The sequence below is a fragment of the Anarhichas minor genome, unplaced genomic scaffold (genome assembly GCF_050575085.1).
Source record: "Anarhichas minor isolate MPS153535 unplaced genomic scaffold, ASM5057508v1 ptg000136l, whole genome shotgun sequence".
NCBI lineage: Eukaryota > Metazoa > Chordata > Actinopteri > Perciformes > Anarhichadidae > Anarhichas > Anarhichas minor.
Window position 1 is genome coordinate 1411375 of NW_027466582.1, and position 24983 is coordinate 1436357.

Here is a 24983-nt window from a genome sequence, read left to right on the forward strand (position 1 = left end):
GCATTGCCTCATTATAACTTGTGGGTATTGTTGCTTATTTGTAATAAAATGAACAAAGACACTGAACACAGGTTTGGTATCACATAGTTTTACTGTAGAAAATGTGATGCACTGATGAAACTCACCTTCATAACATTCAGGAAAAAGCACGTCTCTGTGCGTACGGCTACGTCTACACCTCATCCCTCGTTTAGAAGCAGGAAGAACCCGTTCCGACAAACACTGACAGTACATTGGTGGGCCGGTACATTTCGCACAGTACATCTTGTGCACAAAAGTCTGATAAACTATATTAATCGTGAGAGACACTGGTGCTTTTATCCATAATCGTTTGGCAAAGAGAACCAAGAAACTTAAAGGCAGATTTGAAACTCACATGGGAGGACGTGTCAAAGGTTTGTATCAGTACAAAAAATTGATATATAAACAATATACAAATACAACAGAACATCTAAATATCCATCCCTGTGATCGCGGTACATATCACGTGTCACCATGACTGCAGAAGGCAAAGAGACACGGAGACGCGGAGGGTCCTGGAGGTGTTGGAGGCGGCGTCGGGGCTCAGGGCTGGGCCTCCGCTTCAGCAGGCTCGTCGTAGATGTAGCTGCCCACACCTCCGGTGTTCACGCCTGAGAGAGGGCCAGAGCACAGACATTACCTCTAAAGGGTCAGCTCACCCAAATATCGACTGTCTTTGATTTCAGGAGAGTTTTTGCTGTTAATAAATACTAATAATCACAAGACAAGATACTGCTGCTGTGTGATGTAACGCAAAAATAAATGTGCATTCTGAGTTTGTCAAACCACATAAATATGTGTAGTTAACTTTTTAGCCAAATTTGAATGATAGCATCTGCCTTTAAAACATAATCGCTAAGTATGTAAAATCAGGTTTAAAGTTTGTGAAAACAATAATCAGTATTCTCTGTTCTGAGGGTTGATTATGCACATTTACAGAACACTCTCACTGCTGCACGCTACTTTTACAGAATGTTAACGAGACCTCCGGTTTCTCAAGCATTTAAAAACTGAATTGGCCTAAAGTCCTCAAACATGTAAATGGTGCTTTTATTAGTGAGCTATTTGTTGGCAGCAGCGGGCGCCAAGTTACAATAATTCAGAGGTGTGGCAGGACTTATCTACGGCGAGTATAAACGGAGCTCCGTGTGCACCCTGGATGACAGGAACACAGAGAGGGAGAAACCTTTTGAACAGTCCAACACCACAATTCAGCACGATACACTTCAGTCTTTTCACATGTTGTCATCATTTATACTTAATAACAAACGGTTCAGTGACATGTGAACATAATAAATAAGATTTCAGGCTGTGTGAAGATGGTGAGCCTCAACTAAAAGGTCTGTGTGTGTGTGTGTGTGTGTGTGTGTGTGTGTGTGTGTGTGCACGCCGAAGCCAACTAAAGCCCACGAGTGATGTCTGAAGATATGGAAACAAATAAACGCTGATGTTCAGACGTTGTCCTTGGCCGTGTTTGGCCGCTGAGAGAGACAGAGCCTGACAGCGTGTGTCCCGGGCCAAAAAAGATATTAAAGAGAGTGCACAGATTACGCAATCCGTATATATTAATCCTTGAGCCACGGTTTTATGGAGTGAAAAGCGGCAAATTAAAAGTCTTAATGGAAACAAAAAGTTAACCAGGGTCACCGAGGCAGATTCAACTATGGTATCAACTAAAGTGGAGCACTAATGTCATTATCATAGTTTCCTCCTCTCTTCATGTTACTGAGCTTCATTCTGACACTTCTAAGGCCCCAAAAAATAACATTTCTTTTTACAATCAACACTTGAAATGATGAAGGCAAGTTAGTACAAGATGTGAACCACACTCTGGTGTTTCATTTTGACCTCTTCACTTAAGATTTCGATAAACCTATTTATTTTTATTATTACAAAATATACCAAAACACTGGCAAGGAGGAAGATCTGAGGAAGATTATGATGAGAATAAATATGAATCTAAATCATGCCCTCCAAACTAAAAATAGATCTGGTTTGAATTGACGTTACTAAGCTCGTTTACAAGATATTTAGCTGATTTATTTGGCTCGACTGCCTCTGCCTGTGATGAATACTTGTAGATCTAAAATGGCGTTCTGCAGACTGTTGTTTGGGGACATGGAGGTTTTTTGGACGGTCTCTCTCAGCTCCCGCCCACCCAGCTGCTGCCCTGCAGCGCTCTCAAAGTGTTCCTGACTTCATACCTTTGGGCCCAAACAGCACAGCGTAGCACGGCTTGTGGCAGTAGGGCTGTCCATCGTGCTGCAACGGGAAACAAAAAGGAGAACCCTCTTAAATCCCTCACTCTATACTAAAAACATCATAAATATTAAGGAAACATCCGGCGTTGTGATGTCGCCCTTGTGTCTCTCACCTCTGCGTGGCTGCCGGCAGCCAGAGTCTTACTGCATCTCTCACAGCGCAGACAGGGCCGGTGCCAGTTCTTCCCCAGAGACGACACCTTCTCAGCTGCACACACACACACACACACACACACACACACCATGGAGATTGTCACCATAGAAACCGGTTGCTTTAGTCAGTTAGACACATTCCAGCACCGTGAGATACAAAGACACCAATCTGCTTACCGAAATACACGGTCTTGTTGCATCTGGGGCAGATGTTGGGTCCTCCGGAGAACGAGGAGAAGCTTGCAGCTGATAAAGACACATTGAATAATGTAATGTATTATTTATTTGACTGAAACATCTGTAGCTACATCAGCACTATGCAGTTTTTACTCACAGTTGGTATATTTAGTTTTTTTATTCTCTAAAATCTGCCCCCCCCCCCATAAACTAAAGAGACTTGAACCAAACATCTTAATCCCTCCAGAGAGCCTTCTCTAGCACTCTCTCCCAAACATTGGCAGTGTTTCTATTTCTGCTGCACATGTTTCTCACCCTTCACCGGCCCCCGTGGGGGGGCTTTTTTCTGCTCCTGTGGCTTGCCATCTGTTTCCATAGAAATGGCAGCAGGGGCTTCGTTGACGGGGGCCTCGTACACGTAGGAACCGGCTCCGCCGATGTTCACGCCTGCGGCGCAGGCGAAAAACGTTGCGTTCACAAACATGAAAATGACCAACACAGAGTTGCTGCAAATGTTGTCTTTTTTTAACTGAAAAGAAGAAGAAGAAGAAGAAGAAGAAGCACCTTTTGGTCCGAAGAGGGCGGCGTAGCAGGGCTTGTGGCAGTACGGCGTCCCGTCGTGCTGCAAAACACAAGAGGAGAGAAAGTAAGGAGACGCGTCCGCCTCCGGTTTCTCACCGTTCTGAACTGGAGGGGAAAAGTTTAGCTTGTCAACTTTTTTTTGTATTTAGTCTGTTTGGATTCACGTAATGCCAGATAATAAATGAACCAGGACTTATTCCCAGACGTTTACAAGACATGTCTGCTCTGTTATTTTCTCTGTTCACAGGAATTCATAACGCACGACAGAACTAAATATGAGCATCAGTCCGATCCGCGGTCTGTTTACTCTCATTTCATTTCTTTATTCTCTGTGAAAGCCTGTTCCCTGGGAGGTGACACGCCATGATCCTTTTGATAACTACGTGTTGTTTAAAGTAAATAGAGACTACTGTGTCTTTTCCTCAGCTTGTCTCTCCGTGTTTCACTCTTTTCAGACATAACATGTGTTCCTGTTATTGCTGGCTTTATCTGAACGTGTCTGCAGTGGCACCTGCAGGATTCTATTCCATAGTAAACACAAGAACCGGCCGCCCGCTTTAAGGCTACAGCGCCGTAGGTTCCTACCCCGGGGTCTGAAAAGTGAAACCGATGCTTCATGTGTTAAAGCTGCATTCTCTCTAGTGACCACCAGGGGGCGACTCCTCTGGTTGTATAGAAGTCTATGAGAAAATGACTCTACTTCTCTCTTGATTTATTACCTCAGTAAACATTGTAAACATGAGTTTATGGTCTCAATCTCTAGTTTCAAGTCTTCTTCAATACAGCATGATGTTCATTTAGTACATTATGGTCCATTTAGAGTCAAATAGCAGAGTATGCTTTAGGGCGGGGCTACACGGTGATTGACAGGTCGCTACAGCAGCGTTGTCCGGTCTGGGAGTTGTCTGTGTTTTGCTCTTACAACTTTAACCCTTTCACAGGGTTTTCTGGTCACCAGAAAATGTCTTATTCAGAGTTCGGTTGTATTAAAAAAACTTCAAAACGTCAATTCACAAACCAAAGCGTGACAGCGGTGACTACTTCTTATAAACAGTACTTCCTCATTAAAAGCTTATTTTAAGACCAAGAAAGCCACAGAAACTATCATAGTTGTAAATAACAGGCTTAAGCTCAGCGCTTGTGTCGGTGCTGAAGTGAGCGTAACACCTCGGACCACAAATGGACTGAAGGTATTACTGAACAGTCAGAATCAGAGCTGATTTAAAATGACAATGCTTTTTATGTGGACAAACTGCACCAAAGAAAGAAATGCTCCAAAGAGGAAGAAGCTGTTCGGCTCGGTGTGGCAGACACTTTTACTTTTGACCACAGAGAACAACCTCAGCAGGAAGTAGGCGGTGTCGTTGTTGTCAGACTCGTACAGTCATATACCGACTTCTCTGCAGACTTCCCGGGTGGTTAGAAAGTTACTAGAGTAACTGTTCAAGTTTGACCACAAGGAAACCTCAAACCTCCTGCTGATGTTATCGTCTCTTCATTCAAAGGCCCGACTCAGTTCTCCATCTGCTGTGGTTTTAGTGTACATTCATAACAAGTGTGTCTGAAACCGCTGCAGCCTGTGACTGCAAACAGTTTTACTATTAAGATGAATAATCACAACACTCATGCAGACAGTTGTATGAATCACTGCTTCTACACCTCTCTGTCTGTCCTGATCAGTCAAACGCTGAAGGTTAAATTCTAAAGTCAATTAAAACACGCTCCTCTTTATAAACTCTCACTCGTGTTTCCACCGTCACCTCTTGCCAGATTTCAGAAGGAGACTTCTGCTTGAGCGAGACTTGGATCGGCGCAAAACAGACAGGATCAAGAAAAATGTTTAATTTCTCTATGAGGTCAAAGTTAGCCTTTAAAAAATGGCAATCTTGTGCCACTAAATATTAATGATAACACATAAAAGTGGGAATAGAACTCATTCCATTGCCTTCTGTTCATTTCCTCTTACCTCAGCGTGGCCTCCGGGATTCAACGTCTTGTTGCAGCGCTCACATTTCAGACAGAACTTGTGCCAGTCTTTCCCTAAAGACGACACCTTCTCCGCTGCAGAAGAAGAAGAAGAGACACAAACGAGGGCTTTATATCAACCTGTGTGGTAAAACTACTGAGTTACAGGGTCATGTGTATGGTGTTCATGGGACATGGAGTCCTTCAGAACCAGAATAAAGATCCAGCTAAGATGAATGGACCAGACTACTCAGTCCTGGGAAACCAGATGATAATAAGACAGAAGAGAGAATGAATTCACCAAAGACAAAAAAAATGAAGATCCAATCATCCAGGTCACATCCTGAGGGTCAGAGAGGCATAAACAGAAATGTTCCAGAAAACACAATCAAATCAGAGTTAAGATTGTGAACGTCACTGCTAAAGAATATCAGACAGAGAAGGGAAAAAGGTCTTTCCTGTTATTTGTGATGAGATTCAGGTTTTTCTTCACACACAAATACGCTTTCAATTCAGAAACAGCAGACAGAAACTAACAGTAACATCTCCAGAGGAACGGACATGCACTGATATTCAGAATCACGTGTATGACATGTGAATGACATGTGAATGACATGTGAATGACATGTGTACAGTACAACAGTCTGGATACAGTAACTAGAGAAGTGTCTCCCTCTCTCCTCCCAAACAGAGAAGACCTTTAGTTTCTTGTTATTTAGTTCTTTACTTTTCCCCCTTTTTATATCAATTTGTTGTAAAAAATGATCACAAAACATCTTGATTGATTCTGACAGCTTTGAATCTCAAAATCCCAAAAATAGATCAAATGTCTGGCTTGAAAACATTTTTTAAATGCATGTCTATTAAAAAGTTGTTGTTTTTAAAAGCAACCATGAAAGGTCCTTGAGCATACAGTTATGAATGAGCACAAACAAATATTAGGATGATGGGTCCAGTCGTATGAGAGATCAGACGTGGACAGACAGACACACTCACAAGAACGAACACATGATCTCCACAGTTTACGAATGCAGAGATAAAAATATAATGTGAATTATAGCCGAGCGGTTTGTTCCATGAGACTACAGTTGAAGTGATAAAGACACTTGACAGGCTCTTGAGTTCACGTCAACCTAGAGCACATTCTCTCCTCTGCGTTTAGAGAGCGACACCGAGAGATTCACATCTTGTTGTCTGGGTCACAGTAACTCAGACGTTCTGTACAGCTACTGTACATTCCTTCATTCCTGACTCTAACATTTGTTATAACGATAAACTGAACTATCACAGACACTTCCTTCCCTTCCCAAACCTATTTTCAAGCTTAAAGAGACGTTTAGTTACATTACAGACTCTACAGGTGAACAGGGTCACAACATGACCTCATATCACCATGAAACTTCACCACTTCATACTTACTTACTTTTGGTGAATTTAGTAGAAATCTACAAACACAAATAGACAAAGTAGTAAAATAAAAACCTCAATGTCTTTCAAGGCAAAATACTGATTAGTACAAACCAGTTCTGCATGAAGAGTACTTCTATCGTTGGTACTTAATGCTTTGATGCTACTTACTTAGGTAAGACTTTGAATGCATGAGTTTGATGCTAATACGTTTGGTCTTTTAGAAAGGACAGCAGGATGGACGGATGGAGGTAGAGAGAGAGAGAGAGAGAGAGAGAGAGCGAGAGAGAGAGAGAGAGACTCCCAGAATACCCCAGCAGAGACCCTGAGGTCCTGATAGAGCGACACACTTCCTGTTCAGACTCACTTACAGCCTGTCACTGATATGTGACAGTAAGTCACATTGACACACAGCGAGCACTTTGCATTGATGGTGGAGGACGTGTGTGTGTGTGTGTGTGTGTGTGTGTGTGTGTGTGTGTGTGTGTGTGTGTGTGTGTGTGTGTGTGTGTGTGTGTGTGTGTGCGTAGCCGTTGCGAGGCAACAGAAACACTTCAATCTCGTATTATTAAGATTAAAGTTGCTTAATTGTAGGCGACTGCGGTTAAGTGGATAGCAGGGCCGTCTTTCAATCAGAGGGGCGGCGGTTCAATCCCCGGCTCTGCTAGTCGCATGTCGATGTGTCCTTGAGCAAGACACTTAACCCCAAAAATTGCTCCCGTAGCTGTGCCTACGGTGTAGAAATGTGATAGACTCTAAATGACTGTAATGTAAATTGAGTTTTAATTGATCTAATTTTTTCCTTTTCCGGCCCTGTTTCGCTTTTCTGTGCAGGTTTGTGTTTGTTTTCTTGTAATTTCTCTTTTGTTTTTCCCATTTTCTAAATAAATTTGTTTCATAAATTAATACAAATTATACGTCACACAAAAACATGATTGATAATGACAACTTTGAAGCTCAAAATCCCAAAATAGACCAAATGTCTGAGCTTAAAAATGTATAAAATGCATCTCCACCGCAATATATTCCATGTGCAGCAACACAACAACAACTCTCACTGCCGGAGGAAACATATTTCTGCAATGTACTGCGAGTAGGAGAGAGAACAGCATGTCTGGTTGGAGCTGCAGGGCGTGGTTCTTCCTTCTCCAGGGACACGAAGAGGAAAGAACAACGAGAAAATCGATCCATGCGACGCATGAGCGATCGATAAATTATTTACAACGCCATGTGGTGTGTGTAGCTTCAACATGATCAGCAGCTGAACCCTGATATATGGGCTCTAAACTCCCTCCTGAGTGAGAGGATATTACTGTCTGGGGAACAAAAAGGTGACTTAAAGGCTGGACTTACATGTAAAGATGGTAATATGTCACAAGCTGTCAGATAACACAGTTCAGATCTGACGGCCATAAACAAACAGGACGGTTAATGGCTCGTATCTAAAGATAGTGAACCAATTATAGCCCAGTCTGCACTGTGTCACAGCAGAGCGGCTACCAGTTTGAGTCTGGGACTCACCAGCTGAGAGGAACTGACAAAGTAGTTTCACATCAAAACTGGTAAAAAGCTAAATAAACCCCGAGGCAGCTTGAGGCAGCGCAGACTTCAGATAATTACAATACGAGGGCTACTGGATCAGGATGTTTGGTCCCTGGTGGGAATCCATCCTCGTATCGCTGTTAGTGGAGTGAAAGCAGCAATACCACAGAGTAAAAATACTCTTTTTTTTAAAGACTTGATATGCTGCTGGGAAGCTTAACTTATAATAACACATCATAAGTGATACGTTGATTCATTAATAATAACAAATAAATAGTAACTATGAAACAGACGTGGAGTAAAAAGTACAGCAGCCCAAAAATGAAGTGGAATAGGAAATATAACATGTAAATCAGTACAATTACCTCAACATTATACGTAAGCGCACTTGAGTAAATGTACTTGTATCGTAGGGTGAAGGCGTGCCGGGATGGTTTTACTATAGAGTTCCTGCAGGAATCCTAAAACCAAGAAATGAGTCAGCATTTTACACTTTCTGCTTCCTCGTCACAAAGTCAAAGTGTTTCTGGAATGAGATCTGTCGTTAACACAAGCTTAAGATATTTTACCGTCTACGATACGAGCCAACGTTTGTAGCCTAACGTTAGCGTTTTACTTCTGCTGATGGCGTTCGTGCTTCAAGAAGCATACAAGTTTATTTTGTGACGATTATCTCGCTGAACAAAACCTTTAAGTTTAATAAACAAGTTTTTGCCACAGAGCTTATTTTCTGCAATGACCCAAAAGAAAAATATTTTTGGCTTTTTGTCGAGGGGAACCAGAGCGACGCTAGCTTCCTGTTTGGTTTACAGGAAGGCGTCGTCCCTGCAGCGCTCTTTATGCTGCTGAACGCGTTGATGATAATAACGTTATCATCTGTACCGTAACTCCCGTAGTTTTCAGAGGGCTCCGTGAACGCAGCCGACACGTTCTCACTCCCAACTCGTCAAATACCGACGTTTGGTCGGTGGCCTAAAGCTTCAAACAGTCTGCGTACAGTTAAACTTCCAACATATGTTATGTTTAGTTTTTAGGTTTACTTACCCAACAAATACACTTAGTTGGGTTTAGAAAAAGGTTTGGGTTCAAATAAATGCATTTATTACGTAAAATAACTAAGCTTTTTATGTAACTGGCGAGAGGAAGTTCTAGAAGTTTCGTAAAAAGGTAAAATAACTCAACGTTCTCTTAGTTTCAGCATGGTTGTATGTAAAGAACTGGATACAGCAGCGGAGGCTGGATTTTGTTCCTTTAAAAATGTTCTATATTTTATTTTATTTTTTAATAAACCTTCATCTATCCTGGATAGTCCGATTGAGGTTGTGAACGCGGTCCTGGCCAAGATGGCAGCATAAAAGTTAAATTAGCAGTGTCGCTCAGTAGCAAGACAAGTACATCTTTGAAATAGTTATTAATCCTGTTCTCAAAATCCTGCATGCTCATGAACAATCTATTTGCTATGACATGATGTCTAAACAGTCTACATAGTAAATACACGTAGGAGCTTTTATCCAAATTGCACCACTGCCACACGATAATTACATTTACATTTGAGACACTGAGATCTGAAATACATTAGAAATCGAATTTAACTTTTCACCCGGTCACTTTGAATGCCTCAGTATGCACCATCGGTGTGTTTTCACCATATTCATGTGCTCATACCACAAAGCCCCACCTGTAATGGAAAAGTCTGCACATCTGCTTTTACATGTTGATTTATAAGATATGCATTAAGTCACAGGGGATATTTATTTTATTCAATATTCATGGATGCTTCTTAAAAAATTCTTAGATGTGATTATGTTATATTAATAAAATAATACAATAAAATATATATTTTTGTCAGAGGGTGCAGGTCGCCTCGGATCATCTGTGAGCTCTGTAGCTGCGTGTTTATAATAAATCTCCCTAAAATCAAATGTTGTGCGTTAAATACATACGCAGATTTAAAGAACAGAGGAAGGTAACATCCCAGCAGCACGCAGAGCCTTCGCCTCTCATCGGAACCTCGACGTCGAGCAGTGACACAGAAAACATGCACTCACCGAAATACACCGTCTTGTCGCATTTTGGACATTTTGACGCCATGTTCCGTGTGAACAAAGAGAACGAGTCGTTTTCTGTCGGTGCACCGGCGCCCTGTCGGTCTCCGTGTCTGTCTGTCTCTCTGTCTGTCTCCTCAGAGGATGGTGGTGGTGGTGATGGCAGAGTACCGACGCTCACATCCTCCCTTTGGCTCGTCGGCCTCATTTGCATAAACCCCGCCCCCAGGATGACATCATGCCTTTCTCATACAGTAGATATAAAATATGTTTATTATTAATTAAACAGTGTTTATTTTGGCGTTGCTCTATGTTGAAGATTTTCTGGCAAAACCAGTTATTATTAATATAATTATGGATTCATTAGCCATGAATATAAATTATAAACTTTGCTTTATTGCCTTTAGCATGCAAACAATACATTCTTTCCATTCAACACTCAGAAACACAAATTAAAACACGAACAGCTTGTGCTGTGTGAAGAATTTTGCATTCAATTTAAACTTTAGAGTTCCAAACAGATGTTTAGTGGTTGTTTCCTCCATCACGTGTTCCCTTTTGTGCATGTTATGTACTTCTACGTTGTCTTTAGAGACAGAAATCAGGGGCCGTCTCTTGAGGTAGATTATATAATAAATAAAAATGTAAAAAAGTAGATATTAAATATAAAAGGAAAACATGTACCTGTTCATATCAATATTAACTTTATTTTCCTGTAACACTTCCAGTATACTTGGTTCATAATGAGATCATTGTACTTCTTGTGTCCTATCAGAGGATTTACTCGTACTATAATAAATAAAGGTACTTGTATTTAACTTGAAAATAATCTTTACTTCACTCACATGAACTGCTAACTTGTTATATAATCCCCTTTATTTATCTGACAGCTGTAATGAGTTGTTTTCATGTAAAATATGTGAGCATTTGATTAAATTGTTACAAAATAAAAATGCAAAACATAATGTTAAATATCGGGTAAAAAAAAAGTATTAATATATATCACCTTGAAACTTTCCCAGTTACTTACTTACAAGAAGACAATTAGTTTTCCATAATCTTAAATTTAAATATGTAAGTCGACAAAGTAGTCAAATTAAAACCTAGATGTGTATTCTGGATGTTTTCTTTCTACTAGTCTGAAATAAGACATGTTATGGAAGTAAAATAGACATTAAAATACTGCTTACATGTTAATTGCATAATCATTTATTAATATGAAATGTGTATGAGAATAAAGGCATTTTACAGAATTACATTCTGGTGTTTGAGACCTCATAATGAATGTAAGTCAAATACTCACTTTCCTTTTAACTGTCCCAAAAAAATGAAATGAAAAGGAAAAATCTGGTGCATATAGATTAGAATGAAATCGACCAACAACACATCCAAGAATTTACTTTCATGAGGTCATTTATCCTAATATGGACTTCCTGGATGTCAGACGGCCCACTTGAGTGAAGATTTCTCTGCAGATGTGCGTCGTCCGTCGCAGGTGTCTCTATTTCTGTAAATGTGATTAATAAATCGTAGCAATGTTTGCTCCCGTGCATTCATCAGCGTCATCAGCTCTGTTTGTGTCCTCCCTGTGGTTGTTAGGTTACGCTGCCGGACAGCACAGCTCTCCACAGGGAATGTTAAGTGATGCTCCGCAGCTCCCAGGAGAGCTGCTCTGCACATTCTTGGAACCGAGATACAAGAAGGCCTTTTGTGTGGAGTTAAGAAAAAACAATACATTACAATTGAAATATTGTTTTTTCTTTTCTTTCTGAGGGCAAAAAAGAAACAGAAATTGCAATTTTGTCTCATTATTCCTCCAGTTTTTGGACCAAATGAGCAAAGAAATGCTACATATCACTATATTTCCCCCTAAATATTCAACTCAACTAAACATTGTTTTTTACTAACAAGGCCTTCATTTGTTTGCACGTCAATGTGATTTTTCAAACTGTAGTTTTTGAAAAAGCAGCAACATTTCTTTCAACTGTAGCAAACGCCACGAAGACCAGATCCACTCCTTCCATTTTTACCTTTCACAATAAAAGCCCATGACATATAATATTCGCAGGAGAGTATTTTGCATTTTCGTCATTCATCTCTCCTCCTACTATAATCTGTTTACATGGCTAATGAACATTTACGTTCAACGAATACTCCTGTGTGCATGCGTAAGCGAATATGTTCGGTTGTCAGAATCGATATTCCAACAGCGGACTGAATTCTGCTTCAGCTGAACATAATTCAGAGCTACAGGCGCTTCAGTTCAACAAGAGACCGTGTTAACTGGTGACTTTCAACCGAATGCGTCCGTCAAACCTCTGAGTGCATCTGTCATGATGTTGGACATTCTGTACATAAATACAAATAACAGAGTTCTATCACTGACTTGTATGCTTGTAATTTCTCGCTAGGTTTTAAATCTGGCAACTAAATATTCTGGAAAGTCACACAGATCTGGAAAGTCAATTGTTGAGGTCGCTTTCGCCATCTTTGGTGGTTAAATCTTGACAAGCTACTACACCCCGCCTTCGTTCCGTTGCCAAACATACGGCATCATTGTTTACACACCGTAAAAGGGTCTATTCCCTCCAAGTTCACCCGCAAAAAAAATAAGATGGACGGTACAAACAAGACACTGAGATGCGGGTGTTGAGCAGTGGATTTGTGCCAGTAAGACTTGCCTTTCTTTTACGTCTCCTGGTCCGACGACTGCACGCTGTATTTTTAAACGAGATCAACACACATAAACAGATTCAGCAAAGATGGAAACAGTGCCGATTCTCTTTCCACATAGTGCCCTTGGGCTTGAGCCATCTGGGGCCTGGGAATGCACTAATCTTAAAATAAACACATCCAGATTGTGTCTCTATTTAGTTTGGGCCCAGACGTCCACAGTGACTGGATGTCTGGGGTGTAGGAGGTCTAACCCAAACTGCTTCTGTCTCATATCTGCATAAAAGATTGTGCTTTTTCACACCCAGACAAACTGTATCCAAAGCCGGATGCATCTTATTCCTCTGCGTTGCTGTCAATGAGCCACACTGTTGCACTGGGGGACATGTTCCTTCATCACCATGAACACACACACTGTAGTTTGTCTTCCTCTTGCACACGACGCCCCCAAATTTGGGGGCTCTCGGGCTTAGGGGGGGGGGGGGTAGCAAATATCGTCCAAAAAATGCTCATATTGATAGCGAATATTGTGCATGTGTACATTTTATATACCAGATTAAACAGCAACATATGGGCAACACTATCATATAAGTCACTTTTTACACACTCCAAACACAACTATACACTACTAATATAAGCAACTAGAAAATGTACCATAATACCACGTATTTCTGGCCACGAATCTGCGTTTTATTTACTGCGCTTCGATATTCCAACAACAAGCTAATGGCTAAACGGCTAATCCATACATCGCCGAGGATGAGAATTCGACGCAGAACCCATAAATACCTTCGTTTTTTCTCTCCGTGAAACCAGTACAAAGCTGTGAGCCAACAACGGCAGCACAACAGATCACTTCACCGGAAAAAATCATAGCCATCTGCTCACCTTTATGAAGAATCACGAAAAGAACGGCGATAATTATCCGGTTCAAAGCTAGAAACATTGTTGGCAAGTACATCCTGTCTGTTTCTCATCTGTTTCCTGTAAAAGGGGGGTCAATCTGGACCCGGGGGTGGATGGTCAGACTTTTGGCGAATGGAATTTTACGTTCGGGGATGCGCGTCACTTTTTGCATTTTTACTCGCTGAAAGTTCTGTCAATCAACACCCGGCTTCGACGACCGCATTCCTGAGACTCTGACGCGTCGAAGGCGGGCTCATTGACTGAAATCGACCGCTGATAGGCTGAGCTAGACCTCCATACACACACAGCAACTGGAATTCAGACGAGAAAATCTCATGGATGAGAGCCAGAAACAGGCTCCGAGAGGACCCTGGCTCTCAAAATGATGCCAAACGGCTGTATTTGGATGTATTGAATAATATGAGTGATAAAAAAAGTGAAATATATAGTTATATCGTATATAAAAGTACAATGTAAGAGCTGCAACAGCTGGTTCCAAAATGACGACCTTGTGTGACCTCTCTGTACTAAAAGCCTCTTATTCTTCCCTTTATCCCAGCCAAACTTTAATGTCAACACCTTCATGTAAAAATACTCCATTACAAGTAAAAGTCATACATTCAATATAAAGTACTAGAAGTACTATCAGTAAAAGTACTCCTTAATACTGACGGATCATCTCATCAGTAGCATCTCATTGTCGAGCTTCTTTTAAGCGGTGAATTTCATGCGGTTCAGATTTACTGAAGAGGGGTCTGTGCTCCACCTTTAGCTGGACCAAACTGAGCTGAGCTCCGGATGATGAAGAGTTCATCCTGATCCTTGTTGCAACTCAGCGACCAACTCAGCGAGTCTTAATACTGTTTGTTTAATGCTGCATCAGATTGGATCATTGATGCAGAAACGTGTAACTTTGAGTTATAAGAGTTGAGTTAAACAGAACTGAATGAGAGAAAAGTGATTAAAAAAGCAACAAGTGACGTATGAGAGAACAGAGGGAGGAGGAAGTGACACTTTAATAATTAGAGGAAGTAGATTCAACGTTCGTCTTTAAGACGGAACAAGTTGAGAGACGAGTAGAAGAAGCAGAGCGACAAGAGACGGAGAGGAACCATGTCTGAATTCAGACGGATTAAAACCTCTTTATCTCTGATTCTGATGCTTCAGTTTACAGGTAAGAATATATATAATGTGTATATGACGACAGAAACATTAAAAAGCTTATTTATTAACATCATTAATGTTATTTTATAACCTAACCTTCATTTAAAGAAGACAGACAAGTAGTGTGTTTGTTTTCCATCGAGGTGAATAGTGAGTTTAATGAACTCTTAGAAACCAACGATGAGGCACATTTGTAAACTGTTGTTGAATCTAAAACTATCTTCACACTGACATTAAAAGTCATGTTTTTATTTCTCTTTGTTCTTTTTATTTCTCTCTCATCTTCTCAGCAGCAGCAACAGGACAACTTTTGCTCTTCGTCACTGTGAGAGATGGAGATGAAGTCACTTTGCCTTGTAACAGTGTGATAGATGATCATGAGAGCTGTGACTCTACTGCGTGGATCTTCACTAATTTAAGAATCAGAGCAACAGTAGTAGTTCTGGTTAGAGATGGACAGATTGTTGAAGAAGCCAAAGCTAAATCAGACAGACTGAGTGTTTCAGAGAAATGTTCTCTGGTTATAAAGAATGTCACAGATGAAGATGGTGCTCGTTATGACTGCAGACAGTTCAGATCAGGACAACTTCTAGGTGAAAATGCTGTGGTTCTTCTGTCTGTTCTTGCTGTGAGTTTTTTACAACCTAATAATGAAATGTTTTGTTTTTACAGTTGTTACTCTTCATTACATTCTTTTATACAGTATTTTATCACTATAGTTGAACATGTGGGGGGTTAGGGAGACTTTTGGGAGCTAAAACCAAAGTGTACTTTAATGAACTGTGTGTCTTTACTTTAGTTCTTCTTTCCTTGTGATAAGTGTGGAGCAGTGGACGCCTACAGATCACAGAAGTGGGATTGGAAAGTGTGGGTTTGATTGTGTTGTGTTGTTCCTCACAGGTGCGTTATGATGGAGAAGATGATTCAGTGACATATGAAAACATCAGACCTCCTGATGGAGTTTGACCAACACGTCTGCCTCCATCAGACTCCACTGATCATAATGTTCCGTGTTGCCATGTTCCATTTTCCTAAAAAAAACACTGACTATTCATTATCACCCAAATTAGCTTTAACTTGCAGCTGAAGTCATCATCTGATTAGTTTCTGAAGAACTGAACTGAGTAATGTGACTCCTGTTGACGTGTAAGAGAGAATATAAAAAGACGATGATGTCAGAATCAGTCTTACATCACTTCCTCTCGGCCTGCTGGTTGGTGACACCTCACTCCTGCAGACTAAACAGGCTCTGATAGTAGCTGCATGTGTGCATGTACATGCATATATGTGTGTGTTTGCAGACCATGTGCTTGTATATTTGATGTGCATGTTTAATTTTCTGTGTATTCATGTATGCATGTGTAGAATCTTTAATACTGCACTTTGTTACATCCTGTTTCAAATTGGTGTTTCCTGTTGAGCCCTCTAGGTTGAGGTTGTTGAGGTCTCTCTCTCTCTCTCTCTCTCTCTCTCTCTCTCTCTCTCTCTCTCTCTCTCTCTCTACTCTGCTGCAGCAGCACCTCTGTGGTTCTTGGTATTTAGTTTTCATTGATTCATGTGTTTATTTTAATAAACTAACATGCAGTAGAACTTTCCTTGTGTCCATTATTATGTTCGATGTGGAGCCAGCCCTAACAACTGACTGTAAGTTAAAGTATCATAAAAGGTATCGGACCGTCTCCCTGCAGGTGAGTCACCAGATACTTAGAGGGTCAACAAGCAGTCGCTGCTAACGAGGTGATGAGCTCTCTGATTGAACAGGTGTTGCACTTTTCTCTGTTGTCTCGATTCCTGATGAACTCAAATATTCACATTTAAAACAACCAGAAAATCAAGAAAACATGCAATGAACCACCTCCACTGATGGATCTGATGTCACAGACCTCACTACAGACTTGCTTCTGCTCAGCTCTCGCAGTAAAAAGTCCCTCTGTTCAGGTGAACACCTCCGTTTGCACACGGCTCTGACTTTACTCTAAATAACATTTGAATGCATCTAAAGTGATGTGAGCTCAGGCTGCGTTCAGAGGTTCACTGGATGCTCATGACCTCTTTACTGTAGCTGTTAGATGACTCCATGTTATTCTCACACATCGTTAAAGGACCAACGAGCTCTTCAGTGTGCATCGCATGAATCAATTGAATGAATGAATAACTTTATTAATGTAGCATCTTTAAAAACTACCGTTACAAAGTGCTTCACAAACACTGAAGTGGTTGTGGGGACTGTTGTCTGATAAACATCATCTGAAGAGAACAAGCTGCTTTTGCTGCAAACATTTATCTTGAGCAACAATCTTCACACCTCGACTTCCTCAGTCGTCGTCTTCTTCTTTTCAGGAGGTCAAACACCTCAGTGACTTTGTTTACGAGCACTAAATACTCTGCTTTTTGCCAATTTCCCGAAAAGACAGCAATCCTATTTATCTGTTTACATGGCTGATTAAAATGAATATTCCACTAATAACATTGTTTACATGCAGACGTGAATACCTCAATTGACATAACACATACGTGTGTGTGTGTGTGTGTGTGTGTGTGTGTGTGTGTGTGTGTGGCCTTTGCATGTCTCGAGAAGCATCCGATCTACTTCACACTTGCTGGGTGTGTTGCTGAGGAGTGCCGTGTGGAATTGAACACGTTCATTATTGAATAAACAAGCGACAGCGCTCTGTGCAGCAGCAGGGGCGGAGCTTCAGGCCTCTGCAGACAGATGTGGTCCACAGCAGGCTTTCTTAGGCCGCCGCTCTTTGACTGCAGTTCACTTCTGCTGCTGGATGCTGGACATACGACCACTACAACCAAAATCTTCTTCACTTCCCTGGAGTCCAGGAGTGATGAGCATTCCTCAAAGACGCTGAAAGCAGCACTTCTGGGGGCCGAACAAGCCGCTCCCAACAATACCCCCCCAACAATGCTGCAAGCAGCAATACCAGGAAGCATATTGTCCTAGTGGCCGACACGTATGATTACAGCTTCTGGGTCGGTCACGTGATGTCAGAGGGCCTCAATAAAACCTTTCTCCCTCAGACTTACATTGGGGAAAGAGATGTTTGTAAATCAGCGGATCTTTTTGTTTTCAACCAGCTTCCCAGTACGAACACTTGAATATCCCTTATTTAAATCATCGGGTCCTAAAAGTTGTAAAGTGCATTAACTGATGAAGCCAGAGTTATTTTCTTTCCTCCGCTCATGTGAATGACGAGCGTCTGAGAGGTGTGGTTAAAGACGGAGGAAAAGATAATCACTAAGTTTCATCAGATAGTTGAGATACTTCAGTCTGGAAAAAAAAGTGTTGAGCCGATGAACCAACTGAAAGTATATTAGTTTATAGTTCAAGACAAACAGAATAGATTTGGTTGAAAGTGACACATTTTGGATTCATTAATGGGATTTTTGTCTGACAGACACAGTAACTTTATATTTGATTTGAAGTTAAGTCCGTTGAGTCAACGTTAAATCTCACTTTCTAAGACGGGAATTTGAGACATAGCTCTAAAAAATACAAAGGAGAAGTTGCATCTGTCTTTCTGCAGAAAGGAAATTACAGGTCTAAAATTGTTGCAACTTTCTGTGCAACTTTCACCATAAGGGACTGACGGCTCACACTAACCACTGACATGCCAACATTTCATCCTTTTAAGGCTTTAAACCAAACCAACAGGTCTCACACCTCTACAACATCCTCATATCCGTGTTGTGTATGCAGATCATTTAGCTACAGATGCATTCAATGTACACCACTGTTGTTTAGAAATTCACAGACAAAAGAGTTTATATGCTCCACCTACATTAGAAGAAATGAGGCAGACTATGAGGAAGTGACTCCCTCTTAACCACAGCCAATATAAACTGCTTTCCTCTGTAGGAAGCACCAGTTTAGAGACTTGGACAGTTTAGAGCATCAGAACAGCAGAGATAGAAGAAGAACCATGTCTGAATTCAGATGGATTAAAACCTCTTTATTTCTGATTCTGGTGCTTCAGTTTACAGGTAAGAATACATATAATGTGTATATGACGACAGAAACATTAAAAAAGCTTATTTATTAACATCAATAATGTTATTTTATGACCTAACCTTCATTTAAAGAAGACAGACAAGTAGTGTGTTTGTTTTCCATCGAGGTGAATAGTGAGTTTAATGAACTCTTAGAAACCAACGATGAGGCACATTTGTAAACTGTTGTTGAATCTAAAACTATCTTCACACTGACATTAAAAGTCATGTTTTTATTTCTCTTTGTTCTTTTTATTTCTCTCTCATCTTCTCAGCAGCAGCAACAGGACAACTTTTGCTCTTCGTCACTGTGAGAGATGGAGATGAAGTCACTTTGCCTTGTAACAGTGTGATAGATGATCATGAGAGCTGTGACTCTACTGAGTGGACCTTCAGTGATTCAAGCAGCAGAACAGTAGTAGAGCTGGTTAAAGATGGACAGATTGTTGAAGAAGCCAAAGCTAAATCAGACAGACTGAGTGTTTCAGAGAAATGTTCTCTGGTTATAAAGAATGTCAAAGAGGAAGATGTTGCTCGTTATGAATGCAGACAGCTAAGATCAGGACAACTTCTAGGTCGAGATGCTGATGTTTTTCTGTCTGTTGTCACCAGTGAGTATTTACATCATGATGTTTTCAAACTGTCTTGTCAGAACAATAAACTGAAACATTATAATAATCATGATTATAGTGATGAAGTTACTCTTCTTTCTCTCACAATGTCTCCATCTTCTCCAGTGACTGAAGACGAGGACAATGATGAGGTGACGTTAAGATGCTCTGTGTCAACATTTGGACGATGTGTACACACAGTGAAGTGGCTGCTTCAGGGTCAAGATGTGGATAAAGACAACAAAGACTTTAAGACATCACAGGCTGAGTGCTCCACCTCTCTGACGTTTCTGACTTCTCATTTCATTTACACATCGAGGTTTAATTCATTTAAGTGTAAAGTGACCGATCGTGACAAAGTGCAGCAGTTTTCTTTCAGAAATTCTCCCTCGGGTGATAAAACAGGTGAGAACATTTTAAAGTCACTCATGTTCACTTTGTTAGTTTGTTGAGCTGTTTTTATTTGTTCAGGTGACGACACAATAACAGAAACTGAAGACGACACAAAAGCAGCTAACACCACATCTTTGTCTCTGCTCGCATTTAACAAATTTTTTTCAGTGATTTATTTGTTACTGTTCAGTTTGTTTTATATTTTTGACATAAAAAAGAGAAACGTTTTTTTCTCTGTAGTTAAAGACATGGACGGCTTTAAACTAACTTTTCTCTAATGTTGATGAAATAAATCTGTTTTTGAGAGAACATTTTTATACTGATTTAAAGGAATATTTCAGAATTGCTATGTAATTAAATGTGAATAAAGTTTATTTTTAGTCTAAAAGCTGTAACTAAATACTTGTGTATGTTTTCATTCTGGTTCCAGGCTGGTGGAGGTTCATCTCTGTGTCTGTTGGATTAGCAGCACTCATCATAATAGTTGTGGCCGTCAACATACGGGCAAGAATTAAAGGTGAAGAACATCCACATATTAAATATTATAAAAGAGGATTTTTACTGTTGAAACTAAAGTCGACTCTTTCTTTTGTCTCTTCAGAGAAGAAAACACAGATGGATCAGATCGCTGTGAGTTTTTTACAACCTAATAATGAAATGTTTTGTTTTTACAGTTGTTACTCTTCATTACATTCTTTTATACAGTATTTTCTCACTGAAACACTCGTGGCTTTAAAGGTTCTTTACTGTCTAGAGAGCATTTCTATTGCCTCCACATGGCTCTCAATGAGGGAGACAGCTGAGCCGGTGGCTAGCAGCTAACATGCTAACAGCCCTACAAATGCTAACAGAGCTAAAGATGCTGACAAAGCTTTCAGTGTTTACATGAGGTCCCCCTCAGATTACAACACACACAGAGGGAGAGTGACTTCATTCTCTGCTCAGGTCGACATCACTCCTCTAAATCTTTACAGAGATAATAGTTGTTTGCTGCTATATTAATGCTCTGAATATTAAATAGAGAACCTTTAAACAATGCAGACAGTTTGGTTTTATCTCAAGAATTAACGTCCATGTTACTCTTGATAACGTACAGAATGAAATCTAGTTCCAATGCAAACTGTCCAGCATTAAAATCAGATTAGACAGAAGCTGATGGTGCGTTCAGGGTCTGCTGACTCAACTGTGAACTTTCGGGAGCTAAAACCAAAGTGTACTTTAATGAACTGTGTGTCTTTACTTTAGTTCTTCTTTCCTTGTGATAAGTGTGGAGCAGTGGACGCCTACAGATCACAGAAGTGGGATTGGAAAGTGTGGGTTTGATTGTGTTGTTCCTCACAGGTGCGTTATGATGGAGAAGATGATTCAGTGACCTATGAAAACATCAGACCTCCTGATGGAGATTGACCAACACGTCTGCCTCCATCAGACTCCACTGATCTACTCGTCATGATTCACATGAGTGGTTATAGATTGGAAATAAGAAAAAGAAAATTGTCACAACAAACGTTAACGATAACTACACAATACATGAGCTAATCAGACCCCAAATGTGATGCTAACGCTAGCTGTTGTGGTTAGCCACGTTGTGTGACCAACATATAATGTTTCAAGTGCAGATCAGCTTCATTACCGTCTTCATCGTGTCCCAGCTGCTGCTGATCTGGAGCCATATATTGTCCTTTATTGGGCTGTTGAGGTCGTCGCTGTGTTTCTGGTACAATATTGGGTGTTGAGAAACCAAGTTGATAAAACATTCCCTATTATGGCAGCAAGCTACATGGAGCTGGTGGTATGGCATCTCTAGGAACAAAGGTTTTCATTGGTCAAACATATTTCAACAAGTGGAAATCATCTGAAATCGAGGTCCGTCAGAATATGTTCCACAGTGGTGAAGCATTCATAAGAACCCAAAACATCTGTTTTTGTACATTTCTGTTAATATTTTTCAGATGAAAATTCGTGCTTGGTGTGAAACATCTTTTATTGTTTTGTTTTAGTCCGGTGTCTTTTCCTGCATCAGCTGTAAAAATGTTTCTCATCTGCAGCCCGTTCAGAACACAGCAGCTGGATTTTAACTTCATTTAACAGGAAACAACATTTAACTTTTGTTAGCTTCCTTTATTTGTCTCCCAGCTGAACATTTCAGAGCTGATCTTAACATTCACTGTTTTATTTCTGAAGCTACAGCAGGTTGAGCTCAGTTTCATGTGTCTGTGTACAGAAGAACTCATTTTAATCCACTTTCATTTAACGTTAACATATTTGTTGGGATGTGTTTGTGTTTCAATGGGTTTTCAGTCTTAATGGAGTCAGTAACTCTCTTCTCTTTATAATATCTGATCACAATATAATCTGCAAATAAAGGTAGTTTTATTCTACACTGTGTTCTGTGCTTCCTCCATGTAGCAACAGTTTCATAATGGTGATTGAATGTCCTGCCTCTACTAGGATACAACCTCCCTCCTCTGGTCCACTTCTAGTAGTGAACCTTCCCTCTGTTTGGTTGAACAGCTCTGTTCTCACTGAGCACTCAAATGTGCAGAAATGCTCCCAAAGTGACCTGAGAATGTAAATGAAAGCCAAGGAGGTTCTTCTTTGTTCAGTTGTTCACATTCCTCTCCTTGTATTGCGCTACAGTGTAGTGAGGTGAGTTGTATCCAGCAGGATAGAAAAGAATATTTTCATTAAACGAACGCTAAAACTACACCGTTTGCCGTAGCCTGAAGCTGTAGAAACTGTCATAATCGTCAGATTTCCATCTCACCAAACGGTGAGAGTCACGGTACATATTGCAATGAATGTTCCACACTACACTCTGAAAATGCAGAAGAGGTTAAAACAGATCACAAAACATCTGCAAATGAAAGCTCACAGTGTTTAATTTAAGTGGTCAACTAACAGCAAATGTCCCCCTCTTTTCTCTCTCAACCTCTGTAATCACTGCCTGTCCTTTTCTCTGTGACTTCTCACTTGTCTCCCTGTCAACGTGTTTTACTTACAAAATTGTACTTAACAAATTTCCGCATGGGGATGAATAAAGTATCCTATCTATCTATCTATCTATCTATCTATCTATCTATCTATCTATCTATCTCTCTTAGACCCTCCAGCACAAAACTAAACACAAAGTACATCTGAGGCCGATGACGACATCATTGGGTTTGCAGGTATTTGGTCAATAACCAAAATATAGGACAAATAAAAATGTTAACATGATGAAAAGCTGAGGATCACTAAGTTTCATCAGATAGTTGAGATACTTCAGTCCGGACCAAAGTAATGAGCCGACGAACCAAATGAAAGTACATCATGTTTATAGTTCAAGACAAACAGAATAGATTTGGTTGAAACTGACACATTGTGGATTCATTAATGGGATTTTTGTCTGACAGACACAGTAACTTTATATTTGATTTGAAGTTAAGTTAGTTGAGTCAACGTTAAATTACACTTTCTAACAGGAATTTGAGACAGGCTCTCTAAGGCTGAGGCTCTAAAAAATATAAAGGAGAAGTGGCATCTGTCTTTCTGCAGAAGGGAAATTACAGGTCTAAAATTGTTACAACTGTAACTTTGAGGAAAGAAAAAAAAGAGGGATGAGGAAGTTACACTTTACTAATTACAGGAAGTAGATTCAACATTCGTCTTTAAGACGGAACAAGTTCAGAGAGTACAAATCACAAAATATTCCATCTTAATCTTAATAATCCATTTTCTCCAGTGACTCAACACGAGGACAATGATGAAGTGATGTTAAACTGCTCTGATTTGACATATGAAGGATGTAGACACAGTGACGTGGCTGAATCAGGGTCAAGATGTTGGCAAAGACAACGTAGGGATGAAGACATCACAGTGTAATTGCTCCACTGATGTGACATTTTCGACTTCTCATTTTGTTAACACTTTGAACAACCATAAGTTGCTCAAGTGTAAAGTGACTGATGATGAGCCTGGAGAACCGCAACTGTTTGACTTCAGCCCACCTCAGTCCTCAGGTGAGAAAACAGGTAAAACTATGAGATGTTTAAAAAAGGAAGAAATTCTGTATCTTTTATGCAGATGTAAAATCAGTGTTGATTGTTAATGTATTTGATTTAATCAATAGGTTCCTCAGTGTGTGCTACATTGACTAAAAAATGCTGAGTTAAACGCTGCAAAATCTGTTATTATTCCTCCATCCAGCACCGTCATTTGACGTGACCGTGACGTAAATGGTGTTTGAAGGACGTTTATTTTCTGCGTGGATTCCTCCAGGCAGCCAGGGGGCGCTGAAAAACAGAACTACCTTGTTCTTTGCTTGTATTGTGAACTATAAAAATGACATGCCAAAATCTGACGACAGTTAGAAGAGCAGAGCCAGTATTTGTGTGAATGAGTGTGTGTGTGTGTGTGTGTTTGTGTGTTCTTGTACTTGCTACACAGTGAGGACCGTGAAACGTTTTTTACTATAAGCGTGAGGACATATTTGGAAAGTGAGGACATTTTAGCCAGTCCTCACTTCTTCAAAGGCCTGCTTGAGGGTTCAGACTTAATTTTAAGGTTGAGATCAGACTGAGGCTTAAGTTTGTTAAGATCAGGTTAAGGGGCAAGGGAATGCAATGAGGGTCCTCACAGAGATAGAAGAACATGGATGTGTGTGTTTGTGTATGTGTGTTTTATTAACGTTGTGGGGACATTAATCTGTTTACACAGTCGCATTCTGGGGAATCACCTTCCTTTTGGGGAAGCAAGAAACTACCCAAACAATGGCGGATGTCGTCTGGTACGTGGCCACGCAAGACTACAAAAAACTGCAAAACCTGTAAGTTTGTGTGAGTGTGTGGATTAGTCAAACAAAAAGGCAAAGTAACAAAGAGAAAAACAAAAGAACCCTCAAAAGCAAGGCAGATCCTCACCGATGCAGTAAAATACGGAAACTGTTTCACCCGACTGGCGAACTTAGATTCGGCCAGCCGCAGTTCTGGTCTTTTAACTGATAAAGTAACAGAACCAACCTCACTTGCGGTGACTGATCTAACACAACACTATTACAACAGTATGTAATACAACAGCAGTTTCTTCACAGCAATAACGGAACT

At 40.4% G+C, this 24983-nt stretch overlaps 1 protein-coding gene and 1 long non-coding RNA gene across 2 annotated transcripts; one reads left to right on the plus strand and one right to left on the minus strand.

Annotated features, from left to right (window-relative positions):
• Positions 1 to 564: 564 nt before the first annotated feature.
• Positions 565 to 10199, minus strand: LOC142942124 (cysteine-rich protein 2-like). The gene is made up of 8 exons (XM_076084322.1): positions 10157 to 10199; positions 5161 to 5255; positions 3177 to 3234; positions 2928 to 3059; positions 2613 to 2681; positions 2396 to 2490; positions 2226 to 2283; positions 565 to 632 (listed from the first exon to the last, which is right to left on the minus strand). Exons 1-8 carry the CDS (start codon positions 10197 to 10199, stop codon positions 565 to 567), a joined length of 618 nt encoding a protein of 205 aa, XP_075940437.1.
• A 10127-nt stretch (positions 10200 to 20326) lies between these two features.
• Positions 20327 to 22280, plus strand: LOC142942341 (uncharacterized). Its single transcript, XR_012951593.1, has 3 exons — positions 20327 to 20416; positions 20501 to 20529; positions 21241 to 22280. It is a non-coding gene; the product is annotated as an uncharacterized LOC142942341 (long non-coding RNA).
• Positions 22281 to 24983: the final 2703 nt, after the last annotated feature.